At 40.4% G+C, this 21,699-nt stretch overlaps 1 protein-coding gene across 5 annotated transcripts in view; it reads right to left on the bottom strand.

Annotated features, from left to right (window-relative positions):
- CERS3 (ceramide synthase 3) overlaps window positions 1-8,971 on the bottom strand; it is a 121,215-nt gene extending 112,244 nt beyond the window's left edge. The window contains exons 1-2 of one of the 5 annotated variants that reach the window (XM_089906897.1): window positions 8,769-8,848; window positions 6-368 (exon numbers count right to left, since the gene is read on the bottom strand). Coding sequence is in view for 1 of the 5 variants with exons in the window: in XM_089906894.1 (XP_089763020.1) it covers window positions 8,769-8,856 (88 nt within the window). In the remaining 4 variants the exon portion in view is untranslated. The other 4 variants (XM_089906894.1, XM_089906895.1, XM_022598904.3 and 1 more) reach the window with 4 other exon arrangements.
- Between the last annotated feature and the right edge of the window lie 12,728 nt (window positions 8,972-21,699).

Raw genomic sequence — 21,699 nt, forward strand, 5'->3', positions numbered from 1 at the left:
ATTACCATCATGTCAGCATTTCCTTTCCAGTTGCTGTTAAATATGTTGCTCTTCTCTGCCGCATCCTTCCTTGCAAGCTCTCCTCCCTTGCCTGGTGAGTCACACATCTTGCTTCATAAATTATGCTGTTATTAGTCTCAGGCACAAGGGACTGATGCAGGCAAAAGCAAGGGAGTTGAGAACCTCGCTGCTGCTAGTGACTCACAGAGGAACCCGAGGCCAGGCCCTGATTCTGTCTCAGGTTTTCCCACTGGAGAAACTGGAGGATTGGCTGGGTGCAAAGCCCTCCTGTGCACTGTGGCAGGTTCTGCAGAAGCTCCCCACTCACTTAGTCTCAGGTCAGGAAGACCACCATACAAATCGCAAGCCTGCAATTTAAGAATTTTTTAAAAAGAATGCAGTGCTACATACACTGCCTCAAGTAGCTCACTGTCTTTCAAACAGCTGAAAAAGAAAGAACCTTGGCCCTCGAGTCAGACAGCCCGTTCAAGGGCCAGACCTGTCAATAGCTAGGTCTTGGACAACTCAATCTCTGAATCTTCGTCTGAATTAAATGGTGCTAATTCTACCTACTGCAAAGACCTGCTGTGGATTAAGAGTGATTAGGTATGTACGTACTTTACCTGAATACAGTAAAGTACAGAATCAGTGTTATGTAATGATACTATCTTATTATCCTGACTTTATTGGGTAGGGGCAAGAATCCCATGTCAGGCTGGTTTAAATAATAAGATTAAATGCTAAGTTTAAAAAGATTCTCCAAGGGAGAGGAATGGGACATCTCCTGCTCCTTCACAGCTGCCTTCCCGCCACTATGTCCACATCTCTCACTACTGGGAAAAGATAACTCGTTTCATATTCTTCTTTCAGTAAAGGAAGCCCACATAATGGGCAAAAACTCTGCTAAACAGAAAGTCCAGAGGCAAGTCCTGGAGAGGCTGTCTTGCATAGAGTCACCTAGTTCCAACCTTCCCAATGATCAGACTCACCTGGGGGATGCCCAGACCTTCCCCCCACAACACACTGGGATAGAATTTCAGGACAGGACACGTAGGAACCCAAGGCCTATTGGCTTGTCAAGAATAGATGTTTGGGAATCTGAATGCCCATCCTACCCCTTTCCAGCTATATGACCTCATCTGTAAAACAGATATAATGATTTTTATGTTTGTAAACTCTAGGTCAGGATGAAATGAGGTCATGTGTCAAAATCACTTTGTAACGCTCGGTGTATAGTAAGTGCCCAGTAAGCTGCAAGTGTTGGTACTGTGGTCACTATTTACATTTCCCCATCAATGGCACTATGGATTTCCAGGTGGCGTAACAGCCAGCCATCATTCACTGATTTCCTATAATACCCTGATCAGTATTGAGGTTACCCGACCAAGTGTTGGTGGCGGAGCAGCTTTTCTGAGGGATAATCCATTTCCTTGACAGGGTAATTCATTTCCTCAGTGTCAGCAGGATTTCTTACAACACGGTAGTCGTCAGGGGCAGTGTCACCAAAGGAATCTCTTATGAAAGAGAGTGAAATCTATAGAAGGGTACAGAGCCACACCTTGATCAAGAAGGAATCTGGAACATCTGTCTCACTCACTGATAAAGAGGAAGCAAGTTACTTTTAGGGAAGGACTTGGTGTTATTAGAGAACTGATGAAGCAAGCCTCCAATTTTAATATTTAAAATGTATGCTTATGAAATGTTTCCTGCTGCCACTGCAGAAGGAAACATCCCTTAGAAAAGAGCAAGATGACAAAGATTCCCATAATCTTCAGATGATGGTGGGGTGCAGTGGGTGTGAGAACCTAGAGCAGAGGGCAGGGAAGCAGTGAAGGAGTACAGAAAAATAATCTCAATTACACGTTCCCAACAGTTTCCTTCTTTAACTCAGAAATCATTAATAAATAAATAAATAAATAAAAGGGGAGATTTCCCCCTGGCAAGAAGTGCTGGCATGAGATTAGGAAATTGGGCACCTGCTGGGATAGTCACTGTTTCGTCCTCTGAGCAAACAGGGATGGGTCATCTCCCTTCCTCAGCCCAGCCTCTCCCTCTGTCCATGGCCACTAGCTCTTGCTATTTACTCACCAAGAGTAAGTAACTCATAACATCTCAAAACTGAAAAGAACTAGTCATTCCTATCTAGCTCTATCTAATGCAAGAAGCCCCTTAAAGAAAAAAAAATGCATAACACCCAGATTTTAAGTAGACAGGGGGAAAGACAGAGACACCGAGACAGACAGAGACATAGAGAGACATATAGGGTATCTGCAAAGTCTGCAACATAGAGAAAATATTTCATTTATTAATTATACTTTTGGGGGAGATTAATGATTAAATCCATGGCTTTAAATTTAGGCATCTTTTGGGATTTCCCCGGTGATCCAGTGGTTAAGACTCCGTGCGCCCAATGCAGGGGGCCCAGGTTCAATCCCTAGTCAGGGAACTAGATCCCGAATGCTGCAACGAAGATCCCACGTGACGCAACTAAGACCCAGCACAGCCAAATAAATAAATATATTTTATTTATTTTATTTTATAAAAAATTAGGGATATTTTGACTGCAAAAGTATCTGGAAGAAAAAACATTCTGGGTATATTATACGAAAATGTAACATATTTAAAAATAAAAATTTCCCTAGGTTTCCAGACTTTTCAAATATACATTCTTTTCAAAAGGGCATCCTTAAATTTCTGTCCAATATATATTTATATGATTTTCATTTGTCTCTGATTTCTGACATTAGCTGTTGTGAATCAGAGAAAACACCATGCTGACACGTACCAAGCAAGGTACCAGGTCAGTGTCATGTCAGGCACAGAGCCAACTCCCGTTTCCCTGGTCGGGGGAAGTCCAACATGTGCCAATGTGATCTGCTGGCTACTCCTCTATTGATCTTGATCTGGGGTCTATGGGTTTCTAAGCCTTCTTTTTAAAATCTTCTTCTCTAAACTAAGACTTATTGGGTATTTCCTCAGATTTTTTTCTGCCAAAACATACAGTTGCCATTAGTGCTACCATGAATGACTAGTCTGATTCTGTAAAGCAGGACCACATGTGAACCTAGATGAAAGTGGTGGAACTGGGGTTGGGCTGGCCCGCAGGGCAGGTTGCTGGCTCCACATGCTGTAAGAGAGGATTCAGAGTTCCCCTGTGTCATTCATGTCAGTGAAATTTAATTATAAATGTCTTAAGGTTAACCAAAAAGAAAAAGATGCTCTGAAAGTGAACAAGAGAATCATGATATTCAATTTCTACTGCATGGAACAGTACAGATCCAGAAGTTATATTATTTTACCTGTCACATCCATACTAACATTTAGGTCTCTATATATTTTGAGGTTAGAAACAAGGTTAATTTTTTTCCATATGGATATTCAAATGGTCATTCTTTCCGTATATTATCAATACTGTCATAAATCAAGGGTCCAATATGTATTGGAGTAAATGTGTCCAATATGTAAAGTGAAGGTTTATTTCTGGAATTTCTAGTCCATTTTATTGGTCTGTTGTGCCTTTGGCTTTAGTATTTTTTTTAAAGTTTCCTAGTTGATTCTTACTTTCAGCCAGTATTGAGAACCACTACCAGCTACAAAATTAATTAGTAGATCATGACCAGAAATTTTATAGAGTGGAATGGAATAGAAGAGAAAATATCAATACATATCAAGTATTGTTTTGTGAAACTTTTATTCCAGTTAATGTGTGTGTGTGTTCTGAGTTGAGATCTAAAAGTATTTACCATCAGTGATCATTAAAAGAGGTTTGAAAACCACTGCAATAGTGTAATCTGTGAAACAATTACTTAGGAAAATCCAACTTGAATATTATTTTACAGTCATCATCTAGTAATGCTCTGACGTTTTCTCTTCCACAATTGGTTGTAGACCAGCATTCCACAGAAAGCATATTTCCATTGGAAACAAGTCAGGGAAAGCCAGTTACAGCTAATGGAACAGGAGGAGCTCGTTATAAGCCCTGTAACGCTGACCCAAGGTCGGAAGTGACAGTGAGCCTGTGGGAACATCACAAATGAAAATTGCGCATCTGTGCAGTTTGAGATTTGCTCAGCATCAGCATATTTTACAGTTTTAATCAGATGGCAAGCAAGAAAACAAAATTTGAAGGGAAGAAATTGAAGCCAATTTAGTTATTAAATGATGTCAAGTCATCTTCATTATTGAAGAAAATGCTCTCAGAATTTTTGCTTGAATCTTGAAATAATTATTGTTCAGCCTGTGTCAGGATCAATCTAACCAACAAGTATTTATTGACTACCTGCTAAAGTATGTCTGGCAAATGAATCAAAATAAAACAAACAGGGTTTCCCTGGTGGCATAGTGGTTGAGAATCCGCCTGCCGATGCAGGGGACGCGGGTTCGTGCCCCGGTCCGGGAAGATCCCACATGCCGCGGAGCGGCTGCGCCCGTGAGCCATGGCCGCTGAGCCTGCGCGTCCAGAGCCTGTGCTCCGCAACGGGAGAGGCCACAACAGTGAGAGGCCCGCGTACCGCAAAAAAACAAAATTTAAAAAAAATAAATAAAAGAAATAAGCCTTGTTCTTGAACACAAGTACCCTATAAAGAACAAATGGATTGTGGCATATGCTTTTTCCTCCCTAATCACTTCATTTAAGAACATGGAAATATAAATAAAAATTATTTCAAGTCCCTTAATGTAATATTTTATCTCTTCATATAACTTAAATATATGCATTAGCTGTGAATTTTACAGTTTTCCCATTAATGAGAATTATGTTTGGTGATTATTTCACAATATATACAAATATTTAATTATTATGTAACAACACCTGAAGCTAGCATAATATGGCAATTATATCTCAGTTTTAAAAAAAGCTAGGAAACTGCCTCCATTTCTCCCTTCTCCAGGCCCAGTGACCACACGTCACATGTATCAGAAGGCAGAGCTACAGGATGGAAGAAGGCAGCACAATCTATGACAGGAGAACTAAACCTTTGCTGCACACGTGCAAAAAGTATATATCTTTTGATTTTGTTTTTATATTGTGCACATGCACACGAACGTGTGTATGTGTCTGTGTAGTGTGTGTATGTGTATGTCTGTGTGTATCTGTGTCTATGTCATGTGTGTATGTGCATCTGTGTGTCTGTGTGGTGTGTGTTTGTGTGTACCAATACTGAGCAGACGAATTTGGAAATTTTGGTTAAATGTATTAGTTTCCTGGTATTTCCTGAAGATAAAATTCAGGAAAAAAAAAAAAGGAAAGTTTCCATTGAATTGGAACTTCTGTAAACCGAATGCCAGCTATGCATAAGGCCTCTGGTCTGTTCAGTTCACACTCCTTAGAATGCTGTACAGATACCCTCCACAGACTTTCCAGCAACCAGGTTGGCAAAAAAAAAAAAAAAGAGGAAATGGTTTTTTGAATGAACCAAAACCCTTTAACTTTATATTTGAGCAGCATGTAAACACTCCCTGCCTGAGAAATTTTAAATCCTCCTACTTGGGAAAGGGGAAATGTGTCTCAAGGTCAAACTCCCTCTCACACAGCCCTCTTCTACTTGTTAATGGGCTTCCTCAGACTTTAAGGTCTGATAATAATGAAATTTGGAAATAATTTAACTGTTTCAAAAATACAGTGATTGCTGAAGTCCATTTACAATGGAAAGTCTGTCCCCTATCCACAGAAATTCCTGGGGAAAATTTAGGCTGTTACAGTGTTGTATAAGGTCAAAGGTTCTTTTTTAAAAAATATTTATTTATTTTGGCTGTGCTGAGTCTTAGTTGCAGCACGCGGGCTCTTCATTGAGACTTGCAGACTTCTTGGTTGTGGCATGCATGCGGGATCTAGTTCTCCAATCAGGGACTGAACCCAGGCCCCCTGCATTGGGAGTGTGGAATCTCACCCTCTGGACCACCAGGGAAGTCCCAAGGTCAAAGGTTCTTAATCTCTCCATCCACGTGCTGTTTGATGTTTTTATATCTAAGCCCTAATTTATTCTAATTAGGCTTTTAACTTAGTTTATATTTTCATCATTTAAAATCCTTGCTATAAGACACAATCTTAAGGCAATATATAGTATGGCCCATAAAATGATGAGATTGATTGTTGCACTGGGCTTAGGAAAGTAAGTCCTGCCACTTAAGAAAGTCTTCTTTCAGAGTGCCAATTGTCTGGTCTGTCTGGGATGACACAAAGATTTCTTCAATCATTCTGGTTCTACCAGCTAAATAAAAACAAACTCACAATGTGTAAGACCAATAAGGTCGGTGGTATTGTGTGCGCAGGTGTCTCCAGGAAAAGGAAGAATACAATTGCATTTGATTCCAGAGGGAGCTTCCCTGTGTTCCTCTCCTATCTCTCTGCTGTGATCTGCAGTTCATTGGGATGCAAAGTTAGGGACAGATGCCGAAATGCCATTCCTGATGCCAACTGGCTTACTTAACTCCAGGCTTTTAGCCAGTAAATAAATCAATCACTCTTGTCCTGAATCTGTCTTTATAAAGGTATATTATCTCCAGTTCAAGCTTTGTATTGCATCCCTAAATTCACACTATGGAGGCCTTGGAAAGCCCAAGGCTCCTGAGTAGATGGCCTGGGGCCCAAAGCAAATGAATGGTTGCCACACTATATACTCTGTTCCATGAGTTCTTGGAGCCAGACCCTCCTCCCACATGCATCCTGCCAACAAGGTTTCTGCTATGGCTTTGGGAGCCCAGGAAAACTCAGATGAACTCTGTGTGTGTGTGTGTGTGTGTGTGTGTGTATGTGTGTGTGTATGTAGTGTGAATGTGTGCATAAAAACACATCTTTCCTGACCTCTAACTCTGAAATGATTAGCACAACAAACTGACTTTTGTAAAACAAGTATCTGATGTTCTTGCTTTTTGCCTGATTTTACTATGCTTTAGGGGAATCTTGGCACAGGACTTTCACTACCCTGCTTCAGAGGCTATGTCAAAGCTGGATGGTAACCACTATAAAAGATCTCAATAATTACAACGTGATATTCAAAGAAAGTCAATCACATGATGTTATAATAAACAAGCACCAGGCAGCTCCATGAGGGCAGGTTCTTGCCTCCATTGTTCACTGCTGATACCCCCATGCCCAGAACAGGATCTAGCATGACAAAGCATCAACAAATAATTGGAGAAATGACTACTATTTATCGAAAGCCTACCATTTTTCAGTCATGCAGATGACACACTGCATAACTTGTCTCTCTATTCCTTAAAACAAACAATGCCATGTGATGGACGTTATAATAAATAGCTTATAAATAAGGAAAGTGAGGTTTGAAGAATTTCACTGACTTGCCTAGGTCACATAATTAGTAATCAGGAAGGAGCTATTCAAATCTAGGTCTGTCTGCATTTCTAGCCCATGTTCAGTCCACTTCATCATGCCTTCACCCCAAGAGTAGAAGCAAATTATAGATTGGCTCTTGATCTTTTGCTATGACACCAAATTAACATATTTGCGTATTATTTTGGATTCAGAAACACCTCCAGGTGACAAGGACTCTGTAAAGGGCTGATGGAATACAATAGGAGAATAGAAGGCTCCAATCATATATATATATGATTGTATATATATATCTGTGTGTAGGAAGGCAACAGAGTTCTGGCTTTCTCACTTCCCTATTATACTGCTAAAATCTCACTGAGCCTAAATATCCTTATCTGAAAACTGCGTAAGATGAGTCTTGTCTCACTGAATTAAATGGGAAATGCATATACATACAGCAAGAACCCAATAAGTGCAGATTATTGCTAACCCAGAATTATCTTCAAACTTATATAAATTTGACTGCTTTTAGAAAAGACAGAATATTTTTAATGGGAAGACTATACAATTACTGTCAGTATGAACATATGCCTATTTTCCCCTTCAAGAATTTGTCCCTTTGTCCAGCAATCCTACTGATGAAATTTTAAGTGGAAACCCCCTTTTTAAAAAAGGCTTGTAGGGGAGAGGAATGAAAGGTGTTTAAAGTCTGAATCCTCACTCATGGTAGAGAAGGACCTTGGACATTATAGATTAATGAATAAATTAATATTCATCATCTGGTGAGTCCCAAAGGTTTCTTTCCTTTGCTCTGTGTAAGGCTTTTCAGGAAATAAAATTGCTTAAAAGAACATCTTCACTAAACATGGGTTAGAAAAAATAAAGTTTTGTTTTTGTTTCGTTTTTCTTCACAAAGCTGGCAGTTTTAGAATTAATCACCTAATGTCTTCTGGACATGACATTTAGACTATCTCCCTTAAGACAGAACCAGCTTAGAAAACCTTCTTACTGTGAGATGAGCAAATTCTGCCTTGTTCCAAATTTAAGACATTCTGAAATGGCTTTTGCTATGCTGCCTGGAGATCCTTGGTCACCCTTTGCATTTCAGCTTGAGTCAAGGCTTTCCAAATAAACCAAGCTATGCCGATTGAGCGTTCAGCCTCATGTGATTTCACTCTCTGAACAATTCTTCCTGTCCCTTCAGTGAATCAGTTTAAACTCGCCAAAGAGCAAGTAATACAAGTTAGAAGTTTGAATTCAACATTTACTCTCCACTACTAAAGACTTCTGAAGTAAAACTCATCAAGCAAATGGCTTCAAAGCTCTCTTTTCTGTATCTCTCCCACAATCAGGCCAAAAACAAACATTTTCATCATTTCTCTCTCTCTCTCTCTCTCTCTCTCTCACACACACACACACACACACACACACAGCCAAGGCCAACTTGGTTTTGAAGTTTCTCAAATAGTAACAACATCCACAAGATGGTGCCTACCTTTCTGAAACTTCAGTCCACAAAGATGCCCCTTGGTTGTGAAGAGACAGAGCCAGACTCTGAGTGCTCCAGCCAGCTTTGTTCTCATCAGAGAGCAACACACCTCAGCTCTGTGTAAGCTCTGAAATTCTTTCAGAGACCCACCCTCTAAAGTTGCAGGTCAAGATTTCTGACTGAGGGCAGTCAGTGACGTGAGGCACAGCTACTGGATGGCACCTTCAGATTCTTTCCTGATGCAATGTTGTTTCCTGTTTGACCACATGGAGAGGAGAAAACTGGAATTCAGTGGGACACCGAGTCACAAATGCATCAACTGCTTCATCATCATTGCATTTCAGTGCACACAGTCATTAGTCAACTACTGAACAGGATAGTCTTGCTGTTTGTATTAAAAGGAAGGGGTTTATGTGGCAGAAAGAGACCTGCAACACTGCTGACAGCCCTGCACTATCCTCTGAGCTAGTCTGACAGCCGTAGTACTCTCCAGAAGCCTGGAACACAGGCAGGGCTTTTTGCTAACTAAATCACTACCACCAGCACTGCACCACAAAACTCATTACCAAGGAGCATCAGTCTCAGAAATGCAACTTTTCCACCTGTTTCCTAGCAATTGAAAAAGAAAACCCTTTTTTGAAACATAAAATGACCAAAAAAAGAAAAAAAATCAAATCATCTTTTCTTTTTAGAATAGTTGGATGCGATTCGCTTTGTTTTTATTTGTGTCTCAAAGAACAATCATCACAGACAAGGAAAGACAAACCTATTAGTAGCACAATATAAATGTTGTTTGCCTGCTTGAGGCACTTCAACTTTAAAGGCAAGTGTCCCTCATTTTATAGTGTTTATTTGAGATGTTGCACCTTTTGGGGCCATTTTCACTTTCTCTTGCCTGAAGATGAAACTACTGCAGGCGTGGATTATTTAAAGGTGCTTTGACAAGTAAGAAAACTTCAACAAGTTTATTCCTGTCCGTCTTATAAGCTGAACCTTGCCTCCCAGGAGGTCTGGGCAGGAGGTGCTGCCTCCTCTGAATGCCTGATTCGAAGCTCTTCTCATTGGCTGACTTCAACTGCTGAAAGACAGCTTTTTTCTTCTATCAGCTTAATAGCTAAGAGCAAATTAAAAGCTGACTAGAGGCGGAGAAGGGGAAACGCCAGTTTCAAGTTCTTTGAAACTCCATAGTTTCTCAAATTTCTCTAATGAATTCAGTTCAAAGAAGGAAGCCTGGTCAAGGCCCTTTCACTCAACACTTGCTCACTCAATTCTCCTAGGCTGTTTTTCTCTACCCAGACTTTCTTTTTTCTATTAAGGTGGTCATAAATTTTAAAGCTCATCTGGAAGGTGGTGAACTTCCAGCAGAGTGGGCACTAAATGCGCAGATTGTGGTTCAGACCCTCATCAGATCTTGCCAAGAGACTATGCAGAGTTACCTCACACTATCCATTTCTAGTCTATTGCCTTCTAACTGCCACCAGACTTATTGTAATAGGCAAGAACAAATCTAACTTCATGTTGGATCTGTTTCTTTTTCTTTAAACCTTGTATTCTATTGCTTTGGCTACAAGTTAAGAATGTTGCCTATAGCCTGAAATATACAGGATAGCTCATTCACAAGGCTCTGACCTTTAAATATATAACACTTTTCCATTCACATGGAGATAAAAAGTTGCAGAACAGAGAATAACATTTGTCTTGTTGGAAGTTTATAAGATCATTGTGACTGGACCTCTGCAAGAACAAAGGATTCTGGCACCAAGAAATTGCGGAACCAAATGCACCCCCAGTATAAAAGAAGCTTGAATTCTAACTCAGGGAAGATGGTTCTTTGGGACACTAGTCCACTATTTTCTTGGTCTGCTGGCTTTCTGAATAAAGTTGCTACTCCTCACCCCAACAACTCATTTCTCAGTTTATTGGCCTGTTGTACAGTAAGCAGTACGAACTTGGACTGTGTAACATTATCTTCCCAATTAAGTTTTTTTTCTTTATCATGTCTCTTTCCCCTGCTGATAAAGCTCCACCAGCCACCTTTTCCTATAGGTCTCCTTAGCACAGGAGATAGCTACTCCTCCAGAATCTTCTCTTGTCTCTTCCCACTACCTTCCAGGCAAAGCAAACAGGCAGCTTCCATGCCCTTCCATTGACTGCTCTCTGCCCTCTCTGAGTGATGAAAGTCTGACTCCCCTGCCAAGTCCTGCAGCTTTCAGCCCTCCCTGTTCTGTGTTTATACCTATATTACAATGCTCACTCTACTACTACTACTTAGCTGGTTCTGTATCTGCTTCCCCACTACACTAGGAATCCCTCTGGGACATGCCTTACACATCCTTATATTCCTGGAGCTTAGCACAGTGCTGAGCTGTTCAATACTTGTCAACAGTTAACACTTGTCAACAGTTAAATTGTGGGCATCAAACACTCAATTTCACTCTGCAGATATCTGGGGAAGAGGATACTCCTGAACTCTACTCTGGATGCCCTTTCTCAGAATTAAACAAGCCAAGAGTGTTGTAGGACCACATTTTTTTGTTTGTCAATTATATAACTAAATACATGTCATCTACTGATGAGATACAATGTTCAAATCAAATATGAAGTATTTATACATAGCTCAATACCTTCTCTATCATTAAAAGAATTTCACATCTGCTGTATTTTTTGAGTCAAGGTCAAGGTGTAGTTCCTCCTTCTTTAGAGACAGATGAAAAACCTATGCAACAGGGGACAACAGCTAGAGGGATGGAAGAGAGGAATTCTGGAGGTTTGCTAGTTGTGACTTGGGGGAGCTGTGAATTGGGGGAACTCCCAGACATGTAAGCCTCATGTCTGGGAGTTCCTCTGAGGAAGATAAATAAATACAAACATGGTTCTTTCCAGGACTCCTACAGTAATGCTTTTCTTTTTCTCTTTTTTTTTCTCTCTTTCTCACTTGTGCTTCATGATAAATGTATCAGTTCACTGCTAACAGAAAACAGAGAACCTGAAGGAAGCATGATAGAGCAAGATGCATGTGTGGGTGTCACTTCTAGGCAATACTTAACTGTTTCATTTTATAAGAAAACTTTAGGAGTTAAGACATTGAATCAGTTTTATATATTTTAATCTACATTATAGATATTAAATCATTTATTAAAATCTTAATGATCATTGCATTTTAAAAAGTGAATATTACCTCTGACAATTAAATGTAGGCAATTAAGCCTGATAAGAGTGGAGAAGTTTCGAGGGGAGCAATAAGGGGTACATTACAAAACTGATGCGTTTTTACACACAGACCAATCTTGTCACTAAAGGTTACTAAAGTAAGAAAGAGCGTAAAGGATATTTCACAGAGTAAAAGAGGGGCAGGGGATAACAGCAGTGTGGACTCAGGTAAATCCAATCAAGATTCTGGAAGGCTACTTAGGATCTCAGAAGAGGAAAACAGAGGAAGCAGGACACAGGAAAATGGACTGTGGGCCCCAGCAGGAAGCAGACTAGACATGGTGCCACAGCTCTGCTAGCAAGGAGCAGAGGGTACACAGCTGCACGTGGTGTGGGTGTGGAGGAAAGGGAAGTGGGGCAGCTTCTGATATTCTAAGCTGCATGTTATGTTTGACACTGAACCTTAATCTAACTTTCCAGAGAAGAAAATATAAGTTTAATAGAACTGATCTGCTTTTCTCCTCAAAGGAGAAAATCCCTTCCAAGAAACATAATGAATACAGTTTTGGCCATGTCGATCTTAACCTAACCAGTCCAATTTTCTGAGCTTTTGCTATCAACAAACTCTGTTTTCTTGTAATGTTTCATCTCATTGTTTTCACAGAGTTTTCAAATGCAAAGGTTTGCTCAGAGATAGAAATATTAACTCAAAATGCTACCAAACCGTGTATTCTTTAAATAGGTATATGGGAAAACTCATGTGGGATATAATGAAACAAGGAAATGTCTGCACAAATAGCTACACCTATTGAATATTGACATAAAATAGTCCCCCTGCCTCCATGATTCAATCTCCACAGTAGATTACAGACTGTAGGAACTGAATTGTGTCTCCCTTACCCCACCCACCAGGGTCCACACTTTCCCTGGCCCAGTGTTGCAAGGGTCCCTGACAGGTGATTTGAGAGGCTACTTCGTGAGAAAGTGAGGAAACTGAAGAGAGAATCATCAGAACTAAGGGTTCTCCTGCACTCAAGTGCCCTCCCTTTCCCAAAGCTCCATCCCCTCTCCTGCTTTGTTTCCCCTGGTCACTCCTCACTATCTCTTACTTCTTTGTTTTACTGTCTCTCCCCATTAGAATGGCAGCTCCACGAGGACTGGGACTTCTATCTGCCTTGTTCACTGCTGAGTCCTCAGGAGTCCAAACAGTTCTTGGCAGAGTGGACACTCAGTGCTGAGAGAGTACATTCAGTTATCTAGCTATTTACCATTGTAACTTCCTCTCTACCACAACGGGTAGTTACTTTCTCAAAGGTAATTCACTGGGCTTTTTCAAAATTGAAAGTCGGCATTTGTGTGTCGAGAAGATGGCCAGTTCTACTTTGAGCTTGTTAGGAGAAGGGGAGAGACTTCCATTGAAGACTTAAGTCTGTCACATATTGAGTACCTGAAGCAAAGGAACTTTAGAATCCAGCTGGCACATTCTCTGGGAAGGCTGTGGTGTCACGTGCCAGCCAGATCACACATCATCATGTTAGCGGGCTCTCCACAGCTTTGTTTACCACCCCCAGTGATGGCCAGCAGATGGTCTCTGCCTCAGTGATGGGGCAGGCCACATCTCAACTCGCCTCCTGTAGAAAGGTTTTGTTGCTAAGCCCCCAGTGCCACTTTGTGCTCATTATGTGATCTTATTCTTATTGACTGTGTGAGTCTAGACAAGTCATTTAACCTCTCAGTTCCTCAGGTTTCTCAACTGCAAAATGGGGAAGACAACAGCAATACCTTATAGAGTTAGGAAAACATTAAATTAGTTAATATCCATCAAAGCACTTAGGAGAGTACCTGGCATATAGTAAGCACTCTGTGAATTTTAGCTATGATTATAATAATAATTATTATTAATATATTTAATCTATAGGTTTTATTCCTATGTTTATTCCTAATAGACTTTATTTCTTGCACATGGACTTAGTTTCTCCAATTAAATCTTGAGTATACGGACTGTATAAAGTTTCCAAGTAGCACCCATTACCATTCTCTGAACAGAGTATTTGTTATTCAATGAATAAATACTCATTCAGCAAGTATTTATTGGGTTCATACTAGTGCCAGGCACATCACATTATGTCTTTTGAAGGAGCTAAGGATCTCAAGAATAACAATATAGCATGACTGCCCAAACTGACACAGATGCATACTCACACAAATGAGCAGAACTGTTCACTAACCCTATTATACAGAGTGTAGAGGGAAACACACATGTGTATGTGGTGCGGGTCTATTTATATGTTCTACCCAGGTACAAATTGGGACTATAGAGGAGATGGACTTCAAAATTTATTATTTCATATCCTTTGTGCATGCAAGCATAAGCCATGGATTTTAAATGAGGAGCTCAGACTACACAGTATGGCATCAGGAATCAGACTGGAGTGGGCAGATAAACTTTTCATCCTCAAAATCATTAATCCCATGATTATCTCAGTCTGTGAAGGCTGGACTTGGCAGCTTTAACATCTACAGTCCCTTTATCCAGCATTGTGCTGGGCATTCCATGTGCTTTATGAGTTGCATCAGCACTAAACAGGTAGGAAGGAAGAGGAGGTAGGAAGAAGACAAGTGTTTGAATAAATATCTGGGCCGTTGATACCATGTTATGTGTGACTAGACCGTAAGGAAACAAAATGCCCCTTATCCATCCATCCATCATTCATTCAACACATTTATTATATAAGCTGCTTGAAACACAAAGATGAACACAAGACCCCTGACCTCAAGGAGCTTACTGTCTATCTTTTCCCTCCCATTCTCCCTCTTACCCCATACCCTACATGCCACCTGCCGACAAAGAACTGGGAGAAGATGTGCTTGGCAACCTGAGACCCCCAAGGATGGGTACCTCTCTTCAGCTTATGAATTTTGGGGAGCAATTTTTTAAAAATAAGGATGGAGTGCTTTATGGAAAACAGAAGCTGGACTAAATTTCATGAGATCAGCAACTAAGACTCATTCCCAAGAACAAGAACTCACACTTCTGCCTCCTTGTTAATAAAAGACTTTGTTACTCCACAGGGCATTAGAAACACAGACAGGTTTGAGGTTGGGAGTGAGCATGTGTAGTTCTGTGGCAGTTAAGCAGACTTGGTCACCCTTTAGTCATTTCCAGACCCTCCTAAAGTGGAGTTCTAGGCCAAAGGCATTTCCCCTCATCAGTTGCTTTTGTGCCACCAAAGCATCCAAAGTGACCAGAACATCCTGGTGTAACTGAAAGTGGTGCTGAGGTTCCAATCCTGGGGGCTGCTTCCTGTCCCTTTCTGGTCTCTGAGGGAGAGCTGCCCTCCTGCTTGCAGCTACCAAGTACTCTCAAAACACAGCCTTCAACAAAATGCTTCCTTGCTCCAGAACTTATGGCTTCTTTATGCTGGTTACATGAAATCTAACTTCCCTGACTATCTATTTCCTAACCTCTCCTCCAAAATATAATCTCCACCCAGGCTATCCCACTTTACTCTCCACTGTACCCCAATACAAATCTCCCCTTGGCCTGAGCCAGTGGCTATGCTCATGCCCCACCTGTGATCCCTCCTTATCCCAGCCCCACACATTTCCTCTGGGAAACTTTGCCTCTCAAATCAACCTGAATCAACCTTTCTCTTTCTCTTTACACTTATTATCCAGATCATACCATTAGCCCCATTTTATGTGCAGCCCCATTTTTTAATAGTACTGCAGAAAATCCTCCTGTAACACAACTTGATCAGTATGTGCCTTGTCTCCCCTAGGCTGTAAACAGCCCATGAGCCTAGGAACACTACCAGGTTCATAGGAGACCCTCAATAAATATTAAGGATCTGATAATACTCTTTCCCCCATGTTTTAAGCTATATGTACCTTCTGCTGCTGCTCTTCCTCCTTCCATGGTATTTTCATTCCTTCAACAATTATTTATTGAGCACTTCCTACGTGCCTGAAAATAGGAAATCACAGTGAACAAGGCAGCTATGGTCCCTGCTTTCTAGCTACTTAAGAGTCTCAAGCTTTGGCTATGGCTGGAAAAAGCAAGTACATTCCCTGAATGTCCGCAGTCATCTACTCTCTCTTTGTGGGAGACTATCAACAGATCAGCTGAACTACACAGCAATTGCTGGGGTCTAACACTTTGAAAGAGACTAAAGGGATATGAGCAAAATACCACATACTAAGTTGATTATAAAATGCCCCTCACTGGGTTCTCCTGAGACCTCAAATAAGGAAAAATAATACCCCCTCCCCCTTTTTTAACCTCTTTTGTGTTAGGCTGGTTTTGAATTAGAAATTCAGATGTCACATAACTTGTTTCACTGTTAGGTGCTGTTTGAAAGTGTTCTATAGGACAAGGTGACTTCTATTCGCTTATCTCATTTAAAATAGATGCCTTACAATTTCTGTGGGCTAAACCTGCCAAATATGTTTCTCTTAAAAGAAACCAGTTTCTCTTAAAAGTTGCTACTCAACTACACAACCTTTCCAGGTATAAAAATTGTTTTACTAAAAACTAATAATACGTATCACCAAATGTTTACATGAATAATTTATAGTGTTCATTCATTCATACATTTATGGAATTCCTATCATAGCAGTTACTACACCAGTAAGCATGATTAAAATAAAAATATAATAGTTTGCTTGATCATGTTAAACTGTCTGCAAGGCCCATTTGCAAAATAAAATATTAGCCATTTACAATTAAATGTCTGGCCTAAACATTAGAGGATAAATTGTACACTGGGAAATTAGTTTCAACAACTATAGTCTAAACTTATAGTTATTTAAATCCTTAAAATCAAAATCAACCAACTAATCATTCAACAAATAAATATAAATATAAAAAATAATTATTACAGTAAGAATTAAGAGCTTTAAATTTTAGTCAAAAATTAAAAACAAAAATCTTTTGGGCCTTCCCTGGTGGCGCAGTGGTTAAGAATCCGCCTGCCAATGCAGGGAACTCGGGTTCAAGACCTGGTCTGGGAAGATCCCACATGCCGTGGAGCAACTAAGCCCGTGTGCTACAACCACTGAGCCTACGCTCCAGAGCCCGCGTGCCACAGCTACTGAGCCCGCGTGCCACAACTACTGAAGCCCACGTGCCTAAAGTCTGTGCTCCGCAACAACAGAAGCCACGGCAATGAGAAGCCCGCGCACCGCAATGAAGAGTAGCCCCCCCGGCTGCAACTAGAAAAAGCCCGTGTGCAACAACGAAGACCCAACACAGCCAAAAATAAATAAACAAATAGACTAAAAAAAAATCTTTTATCAAAGCTGAAAAGAAAAATATCTTTCAATAGCAAAAACCCTTTGACCTCAGATATGCTCTGCATCAAGTTTTCAGAGAAAGTAACATCATAACTAGAACAGACCAGAAAACACTCAGACTGTTAAACTTCACCACTGGCTTTTAGTAAGGACAATGTAAAGCAAAGATCTTCATATGGTCACACATGGTAACAACAGACATAACCTATAAATCATGCATATTTTCACAGTAACAATGATGGCTTGTGGCTTCTATAATCGGCAACCACCAGAGTGTCTGATCTCATATATTGGAGCAATTCTGCCATTCCATTCCTTACACATCAGCAATGATCTATAATGAATGTCATGGATCAGATACCCAAATACATGCCATGCTAATGCCATGTAAAGTAAATATCAAACATGAAGCTAATTAGGGCAGAAATACCATTTGACTCTTTCATAGTTCCAATCTTTGCAAATAATTGTTATCAAGATGGATTATCACTACTGCAAGGGTACTTTGTATATACGTAACATATTTGTCCTGATCTAAACCTGTAACTTAATTTTTAAAATGTAATTCACAATAAATACATTTTGCATCACAACCTACTACAAATACACCTATAAATATATATATAACTGAAACCAAAGTTTTGCACAACAATACTTATCCATACTATTTTTGATGTACTCTATTGTCTATTCTAGTCTAATCTTTTAGAAAAATACTCGTCTGGACTTACTAAATTGGTTTACTGACCTATTAATGGATTATGAGGCACAATTTACAGTGCCCAAACCAACCTAACTGGATCGACTTACCCTTTCTACAACTCCACATACTATTTAGATGTTTCCTCCCCTCATTTCAGTTGACTTAAAGACATTTTCTGATGGGGTAAAAGAAAAATTGGAGTAAGCGTCAAATATCGGAGGGTGATTTAGGCCTCCAAACTATGACTATGGGGAATAGGATGGGTGCCTTTTTCATTTTTGAGGTCCCAGCACCCAGATCTCATACTGGGTCTAAGCACATACTGGGTCCTTGATACATTATGTTGAGTTTTTAGAGTAAATAAAAGGGTATTGTTAGAGTTTGTTTAAAGTCACATAGGGGTAATAACTTTCACCTGAGAAAAAGCCCACACAGAAAGATGTCCTGGACAGGAGTACAAAGGCCACAGTGGCCTGTGGAATCAAGTCTAGGCCTTCAGTCCACTTCCCGACAGTCTCTGAGGTTCCCTTACTTCGAACTCGGCAGAAATCTGGGCTTGACCTCTACTCACCTGGGTGAGAAGATGGAGCCAACCCAGCAATTCACAAAAACCCATGAAGGCAAAGACAAAGGCAAAGATGGAAACCTGCTTGGCACTGTAGCCCTGGGACGCGCCTAACCGACTTTGCAAGGCCTGATAAGCAGGGGTGCAGCAGGAGGGGCAGAGACTCGGCCTAGGACGCGGCCTCGGCCTGGGCGAGGAAGGGGCCCGGTACACAGCCTGTGTGGGGACAGGGGCACAGCCTTGGCCTGCGTGGGCACAGGGACCCAGACTCGGCTTCGGCCTGTGCAGCGACGTCTCCCGGCGGTGAGGTAGGGCCCGCCCGGTGCACACCCGGCCGCAGGGCCCCTGAGCCGCATCCTTCCCACGCACCTTTCTCCTCCTTTGTCCTGAGGCCGAGGCTCCAATCGCTAAGCCGGGCTGGGCGGTCAGTGCAGCGGTGCATCCTGGGATGCGGGCCGCTCGAGGCCTGAGGGCATGGGACCCCTGGGTGGGGCCGAGAGGGAGCCCCAACAGGCCACCATGCTGCACCGTAGTAACAACAGCTTGCTTTTGGTGGCAGGAATTTACCTGGGCCTACACCTCTCCTCCTAATAGGCACACTGACCTCATAACACAGGCATGTAACGGAGGGGCTAAGTAACTTGCCCAAACTACACAGCTCGTACGTTGCACAGCTAGGGCTCGAATCTGGGTTTTTCGTGAGTCCAAACCCAGTGCCCTTGCTACTCAACTACACAACGTTTCTAGGGGGAAAATAACATTGTAACTGGGCTATAGACTGTTCACAATTCGGGGGCTAGGGAGAGGAAGAGGAAACTTCTAGAATAATTACATAAACCCAGGTCTGCAGTGATCTCTCATTACAAGGTTGAATTAACAAAGATAGATCATAAATAGAAGACAGATAAAATGGGGCAATGAAAAAAACCCCTCCAGTAAAAGGGGGAGTATTATTCCTCTGAATATTTTATTAAATATAAACCTATGAAAATCATTTATAGAGAAGATAGTATAGTGTAGTAAGGAAAACAGGCTTTGGAGCCAGACAGCCCTGGGTTTAGACTATGACTCTTCAACTTACTAACTTTGGGATGTGTGACCTTGGGCTTTTTAATAGTCCTTTTAAATGCTATTTTCCTCATGAGTAAAATAAGGATAATAATTCCTCCTTGCAGGGTGTCCTGAGGGTTAAATGAGGAGAAAAAAAGTCTAGAAAGCATTTAGCATAATATCTGGAAAAATTAAGCACTCAGAAAATGACAGCTATTTTTACTATTTGAATGCACAAAAAATGTAGAAAATGTTCTTAATAATGAGCAACTTAATGATTAAGTCTTATTAAGTGCTAAGTCTTAATTAGTTCTCCATGAAATAAAAACAAAAAGGCATCAAGGAGAGCTCAGGATGAGATAAGAAAACAAGGAGCTGGGATGCAGGTAATATATGAATAGACATGGATGAAAGGAGCTTTCAAGGAAGTAGAAAAATAACCATAATTTAACACCTGCTTTGGAGGTGATGATGAGCAGAACTGACATTGAGGAAGATCAAATCAGGTATGAAGAAGGAAAGAGTTCAGATATTCCACCAGAACACTCAGAAAAAAGAACAAAGATGAGGGTGTTAAGAGAGGAAAGTAAGCATGGAGATTAGAAAGCAGAAGCTCAATCTACAAATGATGATTTAAAAAATGAAATGTAAAGAATACTGAAGGAATGGCAAAAGAGAACCTAGAAAACATATCTGGGATGGTAAGACTTATCTTGTTCTAGGCAAGAATACTCAAAAGAGAACCAGACGTAGTCAGAACCTCAGGAAATTTCTGGATTTCAAGGACAAGAAATTATTTTGGATGCATCCATCAGAAAATTAGTTAACCTAAAAATAATCAAATGAGGATGGATTTAGCTTTCTTCTCCAGAAGCTAAGGATAGAAAACAAGAGCAAAATGGCAATGGTTTAAGAAAAGTTGTAACACAAAAACTATTCTCAAACAAGTTGTTATTCAGGTCAACAAAGGAATGGCAACCAAAAGACACTCTGATATATGAGGTCTCAGAAAATATATCCCCCTTCCTGGAAAAATTGCTGAGAGACATACCCTAGACTTCCTTCTTGGAAACATTACCCGAGAGGAACCAAAATTGAGGTTAGTTCATTGGACAGATTGTGAAACAGAGTTAAGACTAAGTAATAAATAAATATAATGGTAATAATAAAATGGAATGTAAAAGGAAAAAGTAAAATTGGGAGAAGCTATATAATGTACAAATTTTGGGGGAACAGCAATTTGGTTTATGAATTCAGATGAAATTAACAATGGCCAGAAAACTGAAGGGGGCAGGAAAAGTGAAAGTGAACTAAATTTGCATACAATGGAGTCTACACTTACGGCTTCAGTCTTGGCTTTGATGAAAAAGGAATTTTCAAACATTTTTTTGAAAGCATAAAAGGTAATGATTTGTATAGTTAAAAAAGTAGGTATGTTTTCCAACTAGCTACAAGACTTAGTACAAATTACTAACAACCCATCTGCAACCCAAGAGTAAACAAAGGAAATAATAAGAAAGAATAAACTGTAATGGCAAAAATGTAATTTATGACAAGAAAAATCATTTTAAGGTTAAAACTATGTATGCTATACTTCAATAAAAAGGAACAACTTTTCAACTATTAAAAAGGAACAACTTTTGTTTATAATATAAAGTCCATTTGTTTATTGTCTGTTGCTTGTACATGACCAGACCAAAGAACTCATACCCAAAGGTTTAGGTTAAAAGTCACATAATACAGTTGGAACCTCAAACGCTGGTCTTGGGTGGTCCCAAAGCACTTTTCTTGAGATACTACAGTGATTTTTTTTTCATCAGCTGGTTCACAAATCAAGTTGCACAGCCCGGGTGTATAACACAGATGGCATAAGAGTTCTAGCATCATATTTTCTACTTATCACTGTCCCACATGGCATGCTACTGTGTTTGTGAGTCCAGCCTCCCATGGTGGGTATGTCACCACTGACCTATAACACCTGGAATGACATACCTTTGCTGTAGATGGTCCTTTGCCACCCTCCATAACAGACTATTAAAGAACAAAATAAACAATACTGTTAACTTTTTATAATGCTGTTAAAAGAAAAACTTCTGATGGAATCTTGGTTGTTTCTTCTCTCTCCATGCCGATCTAGGAAGTGCAGAGTGCTGTTCAAGATCCATTTCCAAATC

The sequence above is a fragment of the Delphinapterus leucas genome, chromosome 2, assembly GCF_059928025.1.
Source record: "Delphinapterus leucas isolate spDelLeu-1000000601 "Yukka" chromosome 2, BTC_Dleu_Yukka2, whole genome shotgun sequence".
Taxonomy (NCBI): domain Eukaryota; kingdom Metazoa; phylum Chordata; class Mammalia; order Artiodactyla; family Monodontidae; genus Delphinapterus; species Delphinapterus leucas.